This window comes from Salminus brasiliensis, chromosome 10 (assembly GCF_030463535.1).
Source record: "Salminus brasiliensis chromosome 10, fSalBra1.hap2, whole genome shotgun sequence".
In the NCBI taxonomy this organism is placed as follows: domain Eukaryota; kingdom Metazoa; phylum Chordata; class Actinopteri; order Characiformes; family Bryconidae; genus Salminus; species Salminus brasiliensis.
Window position 1 is genome coordinate 16,400,277 of NC_132887.1, and position 21,375 is coordinate 16,421,651.

General features: G+C 37.4%; 1 protein-coding gene across 2 annotated transcripts; it reads right to left on the reverse strand.

Annotated features, from left to right (window-relative positions):
• Positions 1-10,508: 10,508 nt before the first annotated feature.
• Positions 10,509-11,914, reverse strand: nkx2.4a (NK2 homeobox 4a). Of its 2 annotated transcripts, XM_072690399.1 has the most exons (3): positions 11,545-11,914; positions 10,780-11,209; positions 10,509-10,695 (listed from the first exon to the last, which is right to left on the reverse strand). In XM_072690399.1, exons 1-3 carry the CDS (start codon positions 11,912-11,914, stop codon positions 10,509-10,511), a joined length of 987 nt encoding a protein of 328 aa, XP_072546500.1. The 2 variants fall into 2 exon arrangements, with proteins under 2 accessions (XP_072546500.1, XP_072546499.1); XM_072690398.1 differs by having other exon boundaries at positions 10,509-11,209.
• Positions 11,915-21,375: the final 9,461 nt, after the last annotated feature.

The following is a 21,375-nucleotide window of genomic DNA, read 5'->3' on the forward strand; positions in this document are numbered from 1 at the left end:
TACATTTCCCAGAACTCAATTTTTTTTGAGTTATGAATTTGTTGAGCTGTCTAGGCCTCCCTGATGTTCCATTATGTCTTGATTTTATGAGACAAGGGGAAAAGGACCAAATTCCATTTATCTACCTAAATGGCCATTATCTGAGTTTAGCACTTGTCCGGCAGTCAGATTGGCCTCAGTCAAGAATTAAACATGGTAATGTGCGCAAAGACTCCGGAAGGGCAATGCGGTCAATCAAAGGCTACCTTACATCTCTCAGCCCCGACGTTGGTGTTCCTCTCCATAATTCCCTGATTTGACTTTGATGTGCCAATTTGTGGCTGATGAATAATTGTCTGGTTTGCTGATAACTTGTGGGAGTCAAGAGCATTCTGCTGGCACTCAATGCAAATGGGATATTTGGGTTAGGCGAAGCACGACAGTGTCCCCTGTATATCTGCCATGTGATTCTGTGGATAAACTTACCAATTAGAGCTGTTTGAAGAAGCCATTTTTGATTAGTGCAATCAGTAAACAGCATGGCCTCTCCATGATTGTCCTTGTGATTAGATGAGTTGTCACTTGAGAAGTTGTTGAAGATTTTAATTTATGGCCTTATAGTCCTGAAAAGTACAGTAATTACCTGATCTGGTTTCTGCAGCTCAGGGCTCAGATTAGAACACAGATGCATTGTAAATTTATCAAAACAAAACAAAACAAAACAAAAAAACTATGTGGAACCATGCAAACATAATGAATCTAAATTAAAGCTACAGAAAGTTTGAAACTTTTACTACTTTTTTTATTTGTAATATCTATAAACATGTGTGTGGTAACAATGTTGGGTAAATAATCATTTGTTTTTGATTGGATTCAGTGGTGTATAAAGATGTTTAATTTAAAAAGAACTAGATTATATAATATTTACATGTGCAGTAGCTTTAAGTAAACTAAAATAATGAATAATACTAATCAGTTTAATAATCAGACTTTTTTGTAAGATTCTTATAGGAATCCTACAAACAGTAATGTAATATTACTAAATATCTATTTTACAAAGTTAATTTTGATATGTTAATGTTTCCATTATCAGTTTAATTAAGGAGCATCATGACGTTTTAGCTTAGGAAGTCAGAGTGGTTACTTTGAAGCTTAGATATACAACAAATACAAATACAAAAAACATAATACATAATAAGCAAAAATACTAAAAAATAATATTAAACAAAATAAAACAAAAAAGTAACATTACCAGTTGTATTGTTCATGCACTGTCTATGTCCACTGACTGTTAAACCAGACTATTAACCAGAAACTAGTGTGCTGACCATGAACCAATATGCTAACCATGATCAAATGCAGTAAACATGAACTGATGAACATGATATGATGAAATATACTATTGAATATGATAGGATACAGTATGACATGATACACACAATACAATATGCTTTGATAAATTATGCAATACAATATGATTTGATATGATGCAATGTGATATGCCCTACAATTTCAAATGTCAATTTAAAAAAAAAAAATTGGGGTTGCTGAAGGCTTTTTGTGTTAACTTGTGTGTGATATGTCCTATAGTAGTTTATTGGTTTACTCTCATTGTGTGCCATACAGTTTTCAGTTCCATTTTTCACATAATTTGATATTATTTTGCCAAATAAAAACACCCTACTTCCTGAATTATTGGTTCCATCTCTATCTCTACTTCATGACATTTTTAAAATGAAAGACAGTGAAAATATTTTATATTTCAATAATATGTGTATTCCACAATCTATTCTCAGTAAACAAATGCTTTCATATTTAATCAGCTCTTTCCAATCTGCTTCTACAAGCTACAATACTGAGCAATAATGATGCTTAACATGCTTAACATGATCAGGAGTTTCAATCATGGGTCACCCAGCAGCTTTTGGAGACTTATTCTAACCAATAGTCTTAGAGACCATGGGTGTGCTGTGAGAGTAAGAGAGAGTGAGTGAGAGCACAGCTCCAGGATTAGGCCTGATTAGGACAGGTTTAATGTGCTGTTGTGATTAGGACACTGTCCAAAGCCTGCTAATTAGCCATGAAGTGTGGCTAGACTGAGGATTTGCGGGTGAAAACGCAAAGAACTGATGGCCGTGCATCTCCTCCCTGTTTCCCCCATCTATACCAACCTCAACAAAAGGTTCCAGGAGGGATGTTGTGGAGAGGGAGCTAAAACTGAGTTAACTTTCTCTTTCAGTGTGTCAGTACCCCCCATGGGGCAGAATGAATATGTCCTTTCTCTCTCTAGCCAGGCCTAACCTCTGTGACCAGCTGCTTAAATCAGGCCAAACAAACACTCCAGCGTCTGCTGTGGCCAAGAGGCCAGCCAGCTGTAACACACCTTTGTCCCATGCGCTTCCTGGCCTAATTGGCTTCATTTGCATAATGTACATGGACCGTGTGCATCATATTAAGCAGGTTATGGGTAATGCATCAGGGAACAGGCATAAAAAGTGATACCTGGGATCAAGTCGGCAGATAGACTGAAACTGAGACAAATATGAACAGACAGACACTTCCAGGCAGACAGTTCCATGGATGGATGGATGGATGGATGGATAGAGAGATATACTTGCTTTGACTTCTTACTTTGACAGAAATCTACAGGATGTTTTTTCCACATCTTCAAAATAAGTCTTAGAAATATGCATTTTTTACTTCTTCCAACCAAATCACGAACAAAGAAAAACATTTACAAATGAAACCAAGATCCCAAACCCATCATATGTTTGGGATCTTGTTTTCATTTGTAAATGCTTTTCTTTTTTCGTCTGTTTCCTTTTCTCAATGTGAGCATCTTGATCATCTCCCCATCTTTTCAGATCCAAGGCTTTGAGTCATCTTCTCAAAGTGGAAGGATGGACAGAAACACCTGTGGATGTCTTCAAGCGAAAGTGAAGCTTGATTTTCTCCTATCTCTCAAAGATGAAAGCTTTAGGTGCTATTTATCTGATGGTGGCAATGAAGATGTTCTTCCAGGTCTTGCACAGTTGTTTGGAGTTCAATAGTTTTTCTATTTTTTAATGATGATGGTTTGACCTCCAGTTTTTCCCTTTACTATCCCCTTCCTTGTGCATTTTTTATGTGATCTCCTCATCTATATCTGCTGAAAAATGAATAACTCCTACTTAATGGATGCTTTGACAAGAAGTTCAGTAAATGAAGTGTTGTCTTTGCATAGCAAACATGCCTACATGAATATACATGCACAAACAAATACACACTAACAAATTCATTAACACAGTGGCATACATCCCACACACAAGTGAATGTTTCAATTAATGGTATTTGGGCACTTTGTCATGTTTGTGCGTTGATGTCTTTGCACTGTGTATTTGTGTAAATAGACCACATGTAAATGTCTCTATTTTAGTTGTAGTTATAATGTCCAGGTTATTGCTGCTACTGTAGCTAGCATTTTTCCTAGTGAATCAGAAAAGTATGTCTAGATGTATGCACATAAATGAATGAATGAATGAATGAATGGAAGGATACACTCTGCACATCTATTGCTTACATACCAGTTCGGAGTGTCTGCCCCCCCTGGTAACTCAGAAGGAGGAGTGGGAGTATGACGTGGGATTTGGGGTGTAATCCTGTTTGTCTTTAGGGGCACATGGGCTGCAGGCTATTGATTCCACGCAACAGTCTAGAAATTTATTAAGAGGAACAACAGGCATCTAATTGTAATGCCTTCCTTGGAGTGCCATGTCTATTGATGAATGGCGAAAAGGAGACAGGTAGTCGCAAGATGATAATTGGAAAGAAAGTGGGTGGTCCTGCTCAGCTCTTTGGGTTTGTGTAGTCAGTGTATTAGGCTGGCCTTGCTCTGTTTGTTGGGTGGGGGGGGGGTCTGGATAGCACAATGACAAACGCGTTTAAAATACTTACGTTCATCTACACTTAATGAGGCAGACGTTTGTCACTTAATTTGTCTGTCTTAATTAGGATGATTAAACTTATTAGTGGACTTATCCCATGGGTAAATGTAAGGATATGACTGTGGTGTTAACAGCTTATGTTAACCTATTTGTCCCTAGGCTAATATACATATGTTCACAAACCCAATTGGTCCTATGAGGAGAGAAAACAGGATAATTTGATTTGGGATTCATTAAACAGTCCTTCGCAATGGTCCTCATTTGATGCAGTACTTTCTCTGTTATGGACGAATATTTAAGATCTTTAGTGTTTGGATGTGCCTGGAGCTTTTACTATGTCTCTGTAAATGTGTGTATTTAGGCCTATATAGTTGCATGTGTGCACGCATGCATGTGCTTGTGCATGTGAAAATGTGTGTCTGTGAGCATGGTCAAGCAAGCACCTAAGCGTGGACATACAAAGGGCTAAGTTCTTTTCACAATGCCGCACACATAATAAAGCAGAACCCGAACATATGCAACTTCATTCATTCCTTCTCACACTTCTGAAGTGGTCACACACAAACAATTCATGCTATTGCCTGGCTCCATTTGAACTGCTATCCAGTCCTGCCCCTATAAACAAACAAGGCACAGCCTTGCAGCTGGCTATCGCCTTGGCAACTGTGGATTGGGCCGAAGCTGTGGACCAGTTAGAAAGTGTAGCATTGTGAAGGCCTTGCAGAGACCTGGAATACTTCAGCACTTCACAATGAAACCCATTCAAACCCGATTTGAATTTTAGGGAGCGAATACAAATCGGACACTCATGTCTCTTGAGAATACTATTGTTATCTGAAGCATTTTTGTCAAGGCATACAAATGCTCCCAGTTGTTTTATTCAAATCAGATGTTAAGGAATAGCCAGTGCATAGACATCAAAGTGATAAAAATGTGTTTATGAAATTTTTCTGCAACCCTTGGAGTAAATAAAAAGTTTTTTTTCTGCATGCTGGTAAATTCACTTTTCATTTTATATTCATTTTACAACATTTGACAATCATAAGGAGAGGTAAGGTAAGGTAAAATCTAGCTCCTCAGATGTAATGTGAATCCAAGTTGAAGTAATGTGCCATGTTTTCCATCTATAAATCTTATTTTTGTGAATGAGGGGAACTTTTTTAAAGTCTAAAGAGCCTAATGTACTAAGTAAGGGTTGTCCTAAAACCCTTACAGTGTGGTCAGATTCTTAAATTATAAGTTGTTCACTCCATGTATATAAAAAATACAGACTCATAAATGTGTCTAAAAACATATATTGTATTTGTTGATTATGTATTTTAACACTGTTGTAAAAAAATGACTAACTAAATATTGTAGCAAAATCACAATAAGAGAAAGTCACTGCCTAAGTGTGAACATCACCAGTGCCTCCCAAACCATTCACATTTAGAGGGGATCCTTCCAATTTCTCACCATATGCCTAGCTTTATATTCCCTGTGCCCCGTCCATCCTGGCCCAATATGGCTCCTAATATAAATTATATTACTTGTTTGATGGTAAACAAATTTTCCTTGAGAGATGTTTGCTAAACTTAATGAGGTGTAACTAATGGTGAGCCGCCACAATTACAGCTAGGCAAAACCCGGCGGGTAGAGACAGACCAACCATTGATTCTTGCTTCAAACCTCTTCAAGTACTAATCAGCTTCTTTGGTTCGGCAACTCAGGCCTTCCAAAGCCATTGTGGGTCTGTGTCACTCTAGGTCAGTAGTTATTAGTGGCAACTGAAAACAGTTTCTTTAACTACTTATGGGCAGCCTGAATAAGATGCATGGGGAACTTGGAGGGGGGATTACAGACCGGCCAGAGTAGCGCAAACAGGGACTGAGGAGAATGTGACATGGTTTGGTAATAAGGGATGCTTCTCTCTCTCACACACTCTCTTTCTCTGCATCTCTCCTCCTGTAGATGTGAAACAGACTTCAGAGGACTGAACTGCCTTCACAACATATACTCACATACTCATGTACTAAGCCGCAAAATTAGACAGCTCTAGAAAAGTATCACTTTGTGTGTATGTGTGTGTATTTGTGGCTGTATGTGTGTACTATAATTCTCAGCAAAGGGATTGTTGGAATGCACTGTCATTTATTTAATTTTATGGAAATCTATTAGAGTGAGGATTGCTTTCTGAGTCCTCTGACCTCCTTGAAATGTTTTCATTCTGCCTGAGGATGATTATTTGCCTGCTATTTTCCCAGTTTGAAATGACTAGAATTAGGAAAGTTTGTGTTTCCTGGGGCACAATCTCATTCGAGCCCGGAAAAGAAGAGAGTTTCTCACAGTCGCATAAAATAGACCTGCATTAACTCAGCCTGAAAAACCCAATGGCTGATTCAATGTCTTTAACTGAACATGATCCTGAATGGATATCTGCCTTAGTCTGTAGAATGGTAAAACCTAGACAAGCCATTTTGGCTATAGTGTTCTCAAAAGCAATGCTTCCTCTTCAATTGTTGCTGAGGAGGCAATATGGCAGCACTAAATTTGGCAAAGTTTTCAAAGAAAATGCGAAATTGGGTTCCAAAAAAAAGGTCTGAGACCAATAAAGACACTAACTTTTTTAGGAAACACATCTTAACAGCTTCACAGTTAGGCTTCAAATACTATGTGCTAGTTAAATTATGGTGTAAAGGGGTCTTAAAATTCAACACATTTTTCTGGTGTGCATTCCAAGGACTGAAATAAACTATTTTCAGACCCCCTGAATTGGTGGTAACCGAAGTGTCTCTTGTGTTTGGGGACATACAACCTCCAGTCTGCTTTAGCGTGCTGCAGTGGGGGTGGGGAGCTCATACTCACTCTCTCTCTCTCTGTCTCTCTCTCTCTCTCTCTCTCTCTCTCAAAAAAAAAAAAAAATCCAAAGGATTCCAGGAATTAAAAAAAAAAAAACTACAACAAGCAACATAAAAACACAATTCCATAAAATGTTTCAAATTTAAATGTAAACTTTGCAAACTTAACTGTTTCTTACAAGCAGGTGTACAATAATTAGATGCTATGTTTTGCAAACCACAGTACATCAACAACTAAATCAACAAGCTCATTCCTTCTGCTATCACCTCTTAAGTCTCATTTTTATGACTATTTATATTCCAGGCTCCGGTAAAACCTATAGCATGTATTATTTGAGCACTGTATTTAATGTTTTATTTTTTTCCCTTTTTTCCACCAGGATCATGATCGTTGTTTAGTGTAGAAATTATCTCAGGCTATTGTCCTTATAATTTTGTAAATTATTTCATGAGCGCTGCATTTGTTCCCACAAAAACTGTAATGCTGACGTCAGATGGCCTATTCCAATTAGTGCTGGCCAGGTTGCTAGGTCACCATGGTCAATTGAAAGACACATCAATAGAACTTGAAAAGGTTTCTCTGCGATCAGACCTTCTGACATATTAAGTAGAATAATGGCAGGGGAAAATACAGACAAGGCCTCTAGCCTGGATTCAAATTACTCGCTGTTAAGAATTTGTTTGGATCCTGCAATTAGCAGCAAAGAATGGAGCTCCAAGAAATCCAGGTCAGAGTAGAAATGGAGAGTAGAAATACTAAAATCTCTTTGAACCTTTATGTTCATGCTTTCCAAGTACTGAATAGCCAGAAAGAAAAAAATACAATAGACTTATAGTAGTAAAACCTAGTCATGAGATGACATATTGACACCTCTGCTGAAACATGGCTAATCACCCATCCAGGTTGTAAACATATGTGATGCAGACCAGTTGGATAACAATCTCAAGCTCTAGTCAGACCTAAATGCAATTAATTTAATACCACTCATGTTTGATATATATGTTTACATGGAAAATAATAAACAATTATGGTGGCATAATACATAGTTGCAAATTCTAAAAGCAATGCAGTTTCCGCTTTTATTTATTGTTATGAATATTATCTTGTTTACATGGGGTTATCATTGGAGATAATCACACTATTCTGACTGGTAAAATAATAACCCATATTTGTTTATGGAAAATGAGGATTACATAATAATCCAACGCTTTTGTGCAAATATCAAAACAGAGGTGTAATGTATGTTATGCTGTAAGAACACTCGCAGTTTTGTGAACTTCAAGAGTCCTTGCAGCATAATGCCAAAGACTCAGAATAATGAGGCCAGAACAAGGTCATAATCTATCATTTAAATGCAGCAACTGCCTCCAGTACCATGTTATTTGGATGCAATTTGCAGATGCATTCAATCTTCCAAAGGCCACTTAAAGCAATATCATAATCAGCTGGCAACAGGTTAAAGCATGCTTTTCAGAAATGTTGGACAGCACAGCCATTATCAGACAGCCGCTACCTGATAATGACGACGTAACCTTGTGAGGTAGTAACTGGACTCGAGTTTGTTTTCCATCAAGAGAAAGATGCTTAAGGTGCTCAAGGACTGTAATACATTCCTAATGGCCGCTAATCACTCTCAAAAACATCGAGTTTGCTGCTAGATATGAAGTTAGCACTGCCATTGACCAGTCTCTTCATAACACACCTTATTGTGGCGAGGTTTCGCCACCACTTCTGAATGAACTTCAATGCAGCTGAAGTGAGGAACATTCGGTTGGTATGCTTGTTCAATGGCTGCAGAAAATAAGCCTACCTGTTCACCTGCCGTATGTGTAATACTTGTTGGAAACATAAGGTTTCCTATACGCCAACTTACAGCCATCATTCACACACAACGCGTCAAAACAGAACGTTTAGACTTTGAGTCTATTTTGTTTGGCCAAGTTGGAGCAAAGGTTGAATGATAGGTGAACTCGCTAGTGACACGGTTCATGCTCTACATCACTTCACATCATGAATTCCATCATCAGTCTATTTAATTTTTTTTAATGTACAAATCTCACAAACACACGTATTCCTTGTTTAGTACTGCGTTACAATACATTTTCAGTAAAAGTAAGTCAGAAGGCATTTTGGCTGGGAAATAGCTTCTGTAACATTGGCGTTCTTGATGTATTTCCGTCGAGCACAGCATGTGTGGAGTTTTGGCTCTGTAATGTAGATCTATTTAGAATGTTTGCTTTTGTGAACTGTTTGGATTGAGGTTATTTCTCTGTTTTAGAGAGTTTTCAATAGCTAAGCATGCACATTGTATTGTATAGGTCAGTAGTTATTTAGTAATGTCAGGTGAGAATAATAGGAATACTGCAGGCGAGAATAATAAAATGGATATAACTTTTCAATATTTTCCCTCCTTCTCACATAGACCTATATAGAACTTTTTTAACATGGAAATATTATGTAGGACATATTCTGTAAATGGAAAAAAAAGATTGTATTCATGTTCTAATGGCTTAAATACATTTTAAAAATGAATAACATTATGATAGGTGTAATATAATATGAAGGAAAAATACATATTTTTCAAGTTACAAACATAACTTTTATTTCAATATTATGTCAGATGTGGCTTCAGTTTTTTTCTTTCTATCCTTCTAGTCTACAGGTAAATTATTTTTTAAATTATTTTATTAAAAAGATAATATTAACTTGACACGTGTTAAATAAAAGCGCAGTTCTTTGTAAAAATGAAAAAACTAGAAACCTGAGACAGAATAATTATTATTACAATTTTAACTTTAATTGTATTATTTTGCTATAATATGAAACGCACTAGATTTTGTAAATATTTGATTTATGTAATACAGCAACTTTTGCTTTGTAATGGATGTATAAAAAACGTGGGCTTGACATGACATTTTTGCTCAGCTTTACTGTGGTAAACTAACTGCGCTGGCAGCCACATATGTTTCTTTTGCTAGCTCTTAAAATTCATCATTTGCCAATGTTAACTTCACCTCCTTCGACCTTGCTTTTCCCTTCCATTTGTTTTGAGCCGCAGTGTAAGGCCTAATGAAAACGCACTCCAAATTAATTCCCGGAGAATGGGCTTGCACTTCAATTCATTTATTGTTAACGTTCAATTGGTTTGAAACATATACAGCAGCCATCGTGTATGTGTTTTTGTCTTAACTTACCAAAAAAACGAAATAAAATAAACAACAGAAAAAATACATTTATATTACAAGTAAAACAGAAAGTCAAGTGTTAGCCAAATATACAGTCCCTACTTTTCATTAATCTAAATGGATACATTAGCTTACAATAGTCATATCATTAAAAAAGGTTCAGGTGTTCATTGCGAGAGGATCGTTGTGAGATCGGGCCTCTTGAGGATTTTCCGTGGATCTTAAGTTCGTACCTGATATCCTAGCATCCCGTTCCCTGCCTTTAACCATGGATGAGGAGCAGCGACCTTGTTCAATAACATATAACCTTCTACTACAACAATAAAGGGGAGTCCAAAACGCACAGAATAAGGCTAGAAACAGCTTGTCCTTCACTGGCAGAAGGGCTTCGTGTAGAAAAAAAAAAATCATCATCATGCCCTCGAAAAAGAACAGGTGGGGCAATGCTCGTCTCAAAAGCCTGTTTTTTTTTATCCGTCCACTCGCTTCACCTTCTCACACCTCGTCTGCTTTTGGCCTTAGTTGCAGTTCAGAATTTTAGAGTAAATGTTTGTATAAAAAAGTGTTTAATTGGTGACCAGTCCTACCACGTCCTGCCATAGAGCAGGTTTGACGTGACCATGTTGTTGGTGTAATCAACGGAAGTGTCTATCTGTCCCATGTTGCTTAGTGAAGAATGGAGGGATGGAGGACTGGGTGACATTTCCTCTAGGTCTTGGGCCTGTACCAGCGCGCTGACCTGCTGACTCTGGTGCTGGTTTAGAGGGTTACTCGTAGCAGGAAGCACGACCCCAGAACCGTTCTGCTGCTGATGTTGCTGCTGCTGTTGCTGCTGCTGTTGTTGCTGCATCTGCTGTTGGGTGGGCGTCGGTGTGTTGGAGCCGTTTTGACACGGCTTGCCGTCCTTCACCAGCACGGGCACGGCCACCCTCCTGGGCGACTGCTGCTGCTGACATAGGCCGCCGTCCTGCTGCAGCTGCTGTGCCGCCTTGTCCTTGGCCTGTCGCTTCATCTTGTAGCGGTGGTTCTGGAACCAGATCTTGACCTGCGTCGGGGTCAGGTGGATCATACTGGCCAGGTGCTCTCTCTCGGGTGCCGACAGGTATTTCTGCTGCTTAAATCTCCGCTCGAGCTCGTAGACCTGCGCCTGGGAGAAGAGCACGCGCCGCTTCCTCCTCGGGGCGGCGTGCAGGGGGGTCATGGCTTTGGAGGCGTCTGCCATGCCGCTCAGCGTGCCCATGCCAGTCATGTTCATACCTGTGGAAGGTCCCATGAATCTAGAAACTTAAAATATACATAAAACACGTACGGCCTTTCAATCAGCAGCAGGAATAAGCGCGGATATCATCTCACCTGTGCAAATGTATGCAGTTTATTTCTTTTTCTTTTTCTTTAGATTGAAAGGTGGAATATGCGCATTTAAACTAGACTAAATTATAGCTGAGAAATTAGCTTCATTAATTGACCGATAAATATCAATAATATCATAAGATGTATGTGAAAAGTATTTGTTGGTGCCTAAAACTGTTCAATAGTTTACATTTCAGCACCGCTGCAAAGTACACCAAAAGCATAGTCTAAAAACACGACTTTAATAAAACAAACAAATTGCAACTTACTTGTTGAATATCTCGGGTCGGGGTTGGCGCCGTACCACCCTGTCGCTGCAGCACTGTTTCTTATAGTTTCTTGGTAAGAGGGTAAATCCCCCATGTTGGCAATGCTGCCATTGCAGTAGCCCCCCATAGCGCTGTGCGAGAACTGGGAGACGGAGTGTGGCATGTGGTAGGAGCTGGCCACCGTGGCGTTGTGGCCCATGGAGTGCTGCTGCATGCCCGTCTGGGACACCTGAGGCTGCCGGTACGCTCCCAGCGGAGACGCGAGGTTCCCCGTGCTCTCCATGCCACCAAACTTCTTGTAGGTCTCTTCGATTGGGCTCAAAATGTCTGTCACTGAGAAAGGTGTCGTGTGCTTTGGGCTCAGCGACATGGTTCAGAGAGCAGGTGGATGTTTGGTGGTGCGGCTCAGCCGATGTTGTTGTAATCAGCGCCGTTCTCGTGCAACGTCGACGTAAGAGAGTGCTTGTGGTGTGCCTGAGATCCGATTGATCGCCTTCGAGGAGGAGGCGAGCCCTGGCCACTCTTTAGCTCGGGTTTATTGTAGCTAGGCGCCAGGTTTACGACAAACAGGAGGGGCGGAGCGACGTCCAGGACCGCCAAACAATAGTCATTGACATCTCAGCAAGATAATTGAGAAAAAATGCTGTTAGTTTCATATTAACTTAAGCATTGGTGCCAGCTGAAACCTTTCCCTTCCCACAATTCCCATTTTTCAAAAAAACTCCGCACTGGTTGTAGCATCATTTAAATGAGGGTTCCCTTCTTTCAGCCACTGTTTTCATCCAGTCCAGTGCGACTTTTTTTCTTTTTTTTCTTCTATGCTCTGTTGCTCTGCGTCAATAGGGACTTCCATACTTTTCCCCAAGTTTGAGAGCACTTTGACGAGACATAAGCGCCAGCGAGTACCGTCAAAGAGGCACAATGAAGGCCCCCTCCACTGCATGACCTAATTTGTGCGTCTTGAGCATCATTTTGCGCCACCAGAGAGGGGCTCTTCCAAATTAACTCAAGGTAAAAAAAATCCTGACTACAGAAAAGTGACATTAGAAATCTTATATATGTAAGACCACCTTCTGTTCATTTTCACATGTTCCATCTAAGCATCAAAGATCGAAGGATCGTTGTAAAGACAATCGGTGAGCATTGTAAATCTTTATTTTTTTGTTTTATTTCAAGGCTTTCAGTATCATTTTCTACTGTCATTAGTGTGGATGGATCATACAGATATAGGCTATTCTGAAAAACCTATGGATTTCCTTGAGGTTTATGAAGCTTCTTTCACACTTGTCATTCCAACATTGAAAGCGAGTAGGCTGGCAAATTATCCCTGGCCATATTTACATGCATTATGTATTAAAATATGAAATATATTCTGATATATTGATGGTATTATTAAGCTATTGTTCTTACCATAATGCATTCTGTGTTTGTAGCGTTTAGGCCTAAAGAAACAAATGTCTGCATTTAACTATTTTTGTGCTAACAGTAGTTGCAATTGATGATATCGGTGTTGCTGTTGTAAAAGTAAAAAATACGCCAAAACAATTATTTCAACAAACAGAAGTTCGTGAACAAAGGGCGCGCCCTTTGTTCATGCTTATATGCATTTATCTGCTATAGTTAAGATATGTTGGCATGTTGGACTGACTGCGAATAGACCATCATGTAAAACATGTTTGTGAAAGACGGCAGAATGAATAATAGTGGCAGGCCTAAACCTGAAACTGCCGTGTTTTTTTTTTTTTGTTATTTATTTATTGTAAGTATAATATCAGTTTTTCACGTTTTCCTTTTTTAAAGATGGAATTCTGAAACTCTTTACGGATTGTATCCTACATTTTATGCGTGGTGCGATTCTGCGTAAATCACTTTTTGTTAAAAGGTCTGAATGGTGCTGAATGAATCTTAGATGTTCAGAAATGAGATACAATCACGCGCGATAAAGGAATACTGCTTCCCAGTGTAAATTTAAAAGAGGGATTTTTATGCAAAAAGAAACGTGTCATATTCTTATAGATCTTATTAGATCCCAGCCCGTATGTGAAATGTCAATAATCCTGAGCACAGCTTATATATAAGCATATATATATATATATATATATATATATATATATATATATATATATATATATATATATATATGTATGTATATGTTTTAAACTTTACAAAGTACCGAGAATTTCTTTAATATAATCTGGAATGATTAACAAACTTCCGTTGTTTATGCCTTTAACGATGGTATCAGTCTGACTGTAGTTGCACTGCTTGGTTGCTCCCAGAAACTTGGCTGGGATCTGTGCGTCTCGACCATTAGGTAAATGAGCCGGGCCACTCAACCTTGTGGAATATTAAGGCAGAGAGCATGACCGCGGGCCAGCGAGCCTCACTCTGCTGCAGGAGAAGCCAGGGGCTGCCTCACCGCTCAGGACTTTAAGTGTAACAGTTTAGTTTACTTAATTCTCCAGTGTGCAAGTCATGCGTCATTAAGGAGCAGAGCACCAGAATAAACAAGTGCAGACAGGACTGGGACGTACCGGACAGCATTCACAGAGGTACAGAATGTACACATTATATAGCCTATATATAATGTAAGGTAGTATATAGCATACAATACAGTGCATATAATCAGTGCAGTAGCCTATGTTGTAATGTCATATATGGAATCCAACTACCACGTAGCAAATAATCTATTGCTTTGTACTCAAGTTGGCTCACGAATGAGTGTGTGTATGTGCTTGTGTGTGTATGTATGTGTGTGCGTGTGTTTTTAGGCGCGCTGTCACGTTCGTGCAAAAAACAAACAAACAATGAAATCACAAACTTCACAATAAACAGACCTTAATGTTTGAGTGCAACATCTGATACAATAAAGCCACTGAATGCCTGCCAGATGTGAAGTTGAAATTTTAAGGTGTTTACTGAAGATTTTGGCTTTATGTTGGGATAAATGAACCAGTGGCTGCATCTGGAATATCTTTTTGTGACACTGTTATTGTCAACTCTGTATGTTCACGTTTGTGTTATGTATGCTGGTCTTGTTAACCTAAAATCATTAAATAAACATTCAGTTAATAAAAAATTATGACTTTAATTATACCCAGTAAACAGTCAGCCAGTACCAAATAATGGCATGTTCTTTACGCAGTAGAGTGACGTGACCGAGGCCACTATATGGATAACCGCACAATTCCTGAGAGCGGCATTTCGTCTTGACCTTGAGGTTGTTGGCATGATATTTTCCGACCACCTCCAGCTCTTTTTTCACTCTCCTGCTTCAGAAAGGCAACAGAAATGTTAAGCATCATTGGCCATCCATCAAAATTGAAAACACTGGTGCTCGTTTTTATTCCAGATGTATGCCGGCTTTGATTTATCTAGGATATGAAGGCTCGCGGCGTTACACTTCAAAGAAAGCCGTCCCATTTTAAAGGAAAAGTCTGGGACGCACCACGGTCTGATAAAGTGCCATGTGCACGAAGGCGCGTGAGTTTAACCAGAAGAGCGGGAGGTTTGAGGGGTCAGTAAGGGGCAAGAGCGCTTGGAGTGAGAGCTGGGGTCTTGACCCACCATCTCAAAGATCCAACATAGGAACAAATGGTCCGGATCGAGCAAAAAACAGCACATTTCAAAAGAAACCAAACACCGACGGTTTGCAGCAACATGTTTGTTTGGGCGGATCGAACATGCCGTGGTCTCACAGCTTCATTATAGACAATGTGAGGCATTATATGCATTAAGGTGCATATCGGGTCACTCGGAGTTAGTCGTGACTCTAACAGGCTTCAACCTCTTCACAATAAGCTAAACACCCACGGAAACAAAACAATAACTTAAAACTCACGCTGTGTTGATCGTTTTGAATTGCGCAATCAATGCAGTGCATGCATCCAGACGCACTTCAAGGAGTATCCTACAATTTGTGCCAAGTGCAGCGAGGATCCGGAACCAAAGATCCACAGCCAACACGCCGACCTCTTTGTTTTGTTAATTTAGAGGACAATTTACATAAATTAAGATCGTCATATCAAATCCGTTACCTTTTCTAATTGCAAGAAACCCGTAAGAGGACAGGACCCATTTGGCGAAATGCTAAAGTTGCTTCTTGGCCGAAGCGCGTTTATCTTATTAGGCACCTTAATGTAAATAGCTTGTGGAGCATTTGCTCCTGGATCGGGTTAAATGGTGCAATGTATCTGAATGCTTTGCAATCAGCGCGGTGTAAGCTTTCGCGTGTGGAGTAAACCTGTGCTCAGAATAATACATTGTACTTGCTACCCATTTGCAGTGCATTATCTAATTTAATTTAATCTAATTTAATGTTTGGCCATAAATACACGTTATTTATCCATAATCAATACAATTCACAATACGGGCAATATTTCTAGTAGACCTACTATTTATATCCAATTTTAGTCTTTGTATGGTCACAATTTGATTCTAAATGTAAAATAAATGACACATTTATTAAATGCAATAATAATAATCATAATAATAATAATACTAATAATGAAAAGTCTACATTTAATGACCAAATTGTTAACGCTGAAGGATTGTCTCGGCTATATCTATTTTTTTAGCTAGTCCCTTGTTTTGCGAATATATATACATTTGTTTTATGCATGTATGTTGACACAAAGAATTAAAAGTTATTTTGGATTATTTGGGCTATTTATGTCGTAGAAAAGGATATTATATAAAATATCGAGACAAAAATAGGAATATCAACCAAATTTAGACTGGGACGTTTTAAGTCATTTTCCAGCGTGGACTTGAAACATTGTTAAATATCCCCCCCCCCCCCCCCCCACACACACACACCCCTATTTACTTTTGAAGCACAGCCTGATATATTATGGCTAAAGAACATCTGAATAATTATCTTACTGTGCATTATTTTCCAATTTGATTTTTATCCAACTGACTGATTTTTATTCGTCGCTAGCGTTTAGTGACATTATTTTGAACACAGTATGGTCATGCTTTAATTTTGTCAAAATAACTGTTTATTTCTCAGATAGTAATAATATTGTTATTATTATTATTATTATTATTATTATTATTATTATTGTTGTTGTTGTTGTTGTTGTTGTTGTTGTTATTTTCATTCTCAATCTAGAATTCCTTTTTTAATTGAGATGTCATTGGAAAAGGTTTCATATAAATCCATGTTCACCTATTATGCTGTCAACCATTTTGTGCCAAAGCGGGCAGGTGCTTGTCCCAGCTCCCAGGCTGCCTAGAAAGCACTCCTTAAGCAGTGCATACCCACCGTTAAGAAGGTTAAAGGTCCTCCCAAGAGTACCAAGTATCTGACAGGCCTCTCCAAAACCTTATTCTTCAGTCCAAGTTTTCATTCAAATGCAATTAATGGAGCTCGATGGACGAAATGATGCTAATAGGTTGCAAAAAACACATTGGTGTGGAGAGAGAAACATCTGTGAAGACATCTAGGTACATGAAATCGTTTTTTTTCCAGCTTTTCGACCTTTTTTAAATTATAGCATGACATAGCCTTTCGTGCAAAGCGAACAGAGACGAATTTAGGAATTGATTTTGTTTGTTTTCTCTTAGCGATGAGGAAAGTGATCAGAGTGTGTTTGCGATGCGAAGAACTGTCTTGTTTTACACAGAGGATATTTTTATATTCTTCAATGGTGTGCATTTATGTGAGTATGTCAAATCTTATCCCTTTCTGACTACTGTTGCAACAGGTAACTTTAACTTTCCAACTGTAGTGGGAATTGAGACAATTAAATCCTGTTGACCATTACTGTGATATCTTACTGTTTTGGTTATGTCACACCATTTGTGACTATTATAATACATATATAGACCAGTTTGCAGAATTGTTTATAACTTAACAAATTATTATTTATTAAACAAAACACAGTAGTTCCCTAAACGGATTAACGAAAATAATCGAGACAATTCAAAGATCTGTAATATTTAAGCGAAGAAAAAAAAGTTTATTATTTATTACAGGTGGATTTATTACAGATCTCCAAATAAATTAGATTATAATTTTCATTCATGCGTCCTGTATTAAAGTACTGTGCATTAAAGATGTGATCTAAAATCCGGTCTATATCACAATTACAACTTAGTAGCGTTCATTAGCCAGTGTTAAGTGAACACCATGAGTGTTAAAGCAACACCTCGTGTATTAAAGTTAATTCAGTGTCAATGTTGATTTAAAACTGGCAAATTTGCTGTCCACAAAAACACCAGTATTGATTCAATTTTCCAATTGTCTTATTTATGAACCAAATGGATCACATTAATGCTATAAAACACCAAAGAACATGAAAATAAGAGGAATCCTATGAAATCTCAAAGTCTATTAGCTCAGTGATAGAGCTCCGATAGACTATCAGAGGTACACTATTCCAACTGCATTTCCAAACAGACTAGCTACATTTACATCTCCATGTTTTTGAGCATTAAGGTCTGAGCAAGACACCAAAAACAAGACAAAGAACTGATACACACTGCATGTTTTTAATGCAAACTATACGTCTGATGTAACAGAGCAGAAGTACACCTTTAACTGACTACACAACAAAAAAGAAACACCTGCAATAAATATAATAGGTTACAGAGCTAATAGCTCACTAATTTCCCCTTACAGAGCAGATCCTAGGCTTGACAGCTCTGACCCCAATGTAAGATGTTACATTACAGTTACTACTGAAATTAATAGATTTTTGTTCTATTAATCCCAGAATTAGTTTCCAGAACAATCTGGTTATGCTGGAATTTTTAAAATTCCACACTATTTACCCATTTATTACCTACGTCTTACACAAGAACATCTATCTCTATTTAATCTATCTTTAAAGCTATGTATTCACACAAAAAATAACCAAACCTATGTAAAATATGTAAAATAAATAAATAAATAAATAATAATAATAATGTGGAACAAAAAGTTTATTTATGTAAGACTATTAAAAATGGGTTCTTCAAGGATTCCTGTTATATTTAGAACCATGACAACTCAAAGAATCATTTTCATGCTCACATGGCGCTTTGCCTGGTTAAATGTTATTTGGATTGGTGGAATTCTTTTGTAGGTTATTTGATGAAACAAAAAGGGTTCCACTGTTGTTGATTCACATGATATGAGTCAAAGAACCCTGTTTACAGGTTATGTACTGCACATACTGCACCTGCAGTGCATATGTTATGTTACAGTGCTGTTTCATACAATAAAAAAGTAAAAGTATACTGTTCAGGGTATTTGTGTATTGAACTGTTTAGGAACACAAAAACACTTTTTGGTCTACAAATAAACAAAGCATCTGACTGTTGTCTGTAGCTTGCTGAATAATTTGTGCAACATTTTTCATAACAGCAGGATTAACTTGTTTCATATAAAAAAACAAAAAGTCTTTAATGTAACATTTGCCTATGTTAAAATTAAGGACACCGAAAGAGAACTCTGTATAATACATATGTAAGTATTGTTTATGTGTTGATCAGAATAAATTATGGTAATAATTTACAGACTGAGTAGGGAGATGTGTCTTAATACAGTAAAATGTCATGTTGTATAATGTAAATAAATTAGATGCTCCCAGTTGTTAAAAATGGCAACTTTGCTTATAAATCTGAAAATGATACAATAAATAAGAGACCAATATATTATGCATGGTCAGTATCATAAATGTTGTTTAAAGATATTTGGATGGGATATCTTTAAACTTAATGATATCTCCACTTTATCTATATGTGGTGTACAAATATGTAGTATATGAAAGCATATAAAACTGCTAAGTGTCAGGATCTGGTTATGAACTATTAAATAGGTTGTGCATTATATAAAAAGTGCAATATAAATCTAAGCAGCCTGACTGTGTAAACATCATGTCAATGCATTTAAATTGCATTAAACATCCTCCCTCTTAAATGTATTATATAGGCAGACTCATTCCCTTTGGTCACTTTTGCATTTAATACAGGCCCTGCTTTGACCATGTGTATCCAGCAAGAGAAATGAGCTCAACAAATTGATCTGATTACCCTGTAATTTTCCTCAATATTCTACTTCATACTGACTTAAAAATAGTATGAGGCAATGTTTATGGTAATGGCACATTCTCACAAATTCTAAGCATTTATTAAACGGAAACTGAATCAGACATCTCTTCAGTCTCTTTAGTCTGCAACATCTTGGGTTTAAGTCCAAAAGTGCAGGGTCTTAATACTTTTTACCTTAAACATCTTTTACTATATTATTTTTAGAAGTCATATCTTGTAAAACTGAAGCTTGTATCCTTCATAAAAGATTGCACAGCAAAGCACGGAAAGGTCTATTGTGTCAGAATACATGATTTCCCTCACCCAGGAAGCAGTGCAGAAGCACTACAGTTGCCCCAGAAAGCAAAGTGAACGTCCAAAGACTTCTTACAGTCTTAAAACTAGAGTCAGTTTATTCAGCACTTAACTGAAACAACTATAGGCTTTATATAAATGCTGTCAATAAATGAATGGCTGTGTGTAAGTAATTGTTTAAATTATGTTGTTATAACTTGAAATAATTTCAATTGAATGAAAGATTTCAAAACGAAAAAATACATTTGCAATGCAGGAAAAGTAGTAGCATCAGTATAACCAGGACTACAATTGAGAACTTTAGTATTGCTTGCACACTAAGTAGCAGGTGAGGTAATATTATTTGAAATGTTAACAATATTTATATACTACTTTTATTTAAACAAAAAAATTGGGGGAAAGTTCCACAATAATTTTCCACAATAGACCCTGTAAATCTATATCTGAAATTGATATATGCTGTGCATGCAGGCTCAAGACCCAAGATCTCTGCTATGATTAAAAGCTACAACTTAAATACAAAAACAGAACATGATAAATATATGTAATGCTTTGACCCTTTTATTTGAATTCCATTAATTTGTAAAAGCCCATGGTCACATTATTAAATACCTTATTGAAAGTTACTAAAAAGTTCCCAAAATTTAAAATCTCTCTCACACACACATATTCTGCTGCTGCATAACCTATCATTTTAAATATTTTAGATGTGAATTGAACTGGAAAAGAAAAAAATAACTTGGACCATAACATGGATGACCATTTCACAGCTCCAATTAAGCCAAATTGCAGTGTCACTCCAGCATTTAATAACAACAGTGTTGAGAGTGCAGCGGTGTTAATCAACCATTACCTCTCCCATGTTGGTGCTGCATGCCAGTGGTCACGAAGGTGAATAATCTATGATGAGTAACTTTATTGTATTATTAAAACTGTTTACTCTATTTAAGGGAAAATGTTTCACAAGAGGAGATGTTACTAAAGGTAAATCATTTTACTGGTCTCAATTTGTTTTATTTGACAAAGCATCAGGAACAGCCACAATTAAAAATCAAAGAAATCTTCAATGTAGACAAATGTTATTAATGTTAGATAATGTATTATTAGATCTGTATTGTTTAAGTATACTCTCAGAAATGGTTCAGTATGTTAGTAAATAAAAAGTAATATACTAAGTCAATGTAAATTATTGAGTTTTTTTATAGTTTATTATTGAGTCTGTCAACATTGGCAAATTGATGATTGGCCCTTACAAGTTTATTAAAAGCACACTTTGATGGATTTAATCTTTTCTCTCAAATTGATGTTTCTCAACAGGTCCAGTAACTGAGTCAGCTGTGCCGTTTCAGTAAAATACAGCAATCTTGTTTGTACAATACAACCTATTTGAGACAAACATAAATCTTTTCTATTGGCTCCTGACATCATTTAATTTTAAAATAAATAATAACTGTGTGTGTGTGTCCACTCACCATCAGTATGTACTTGTTTCCCCCA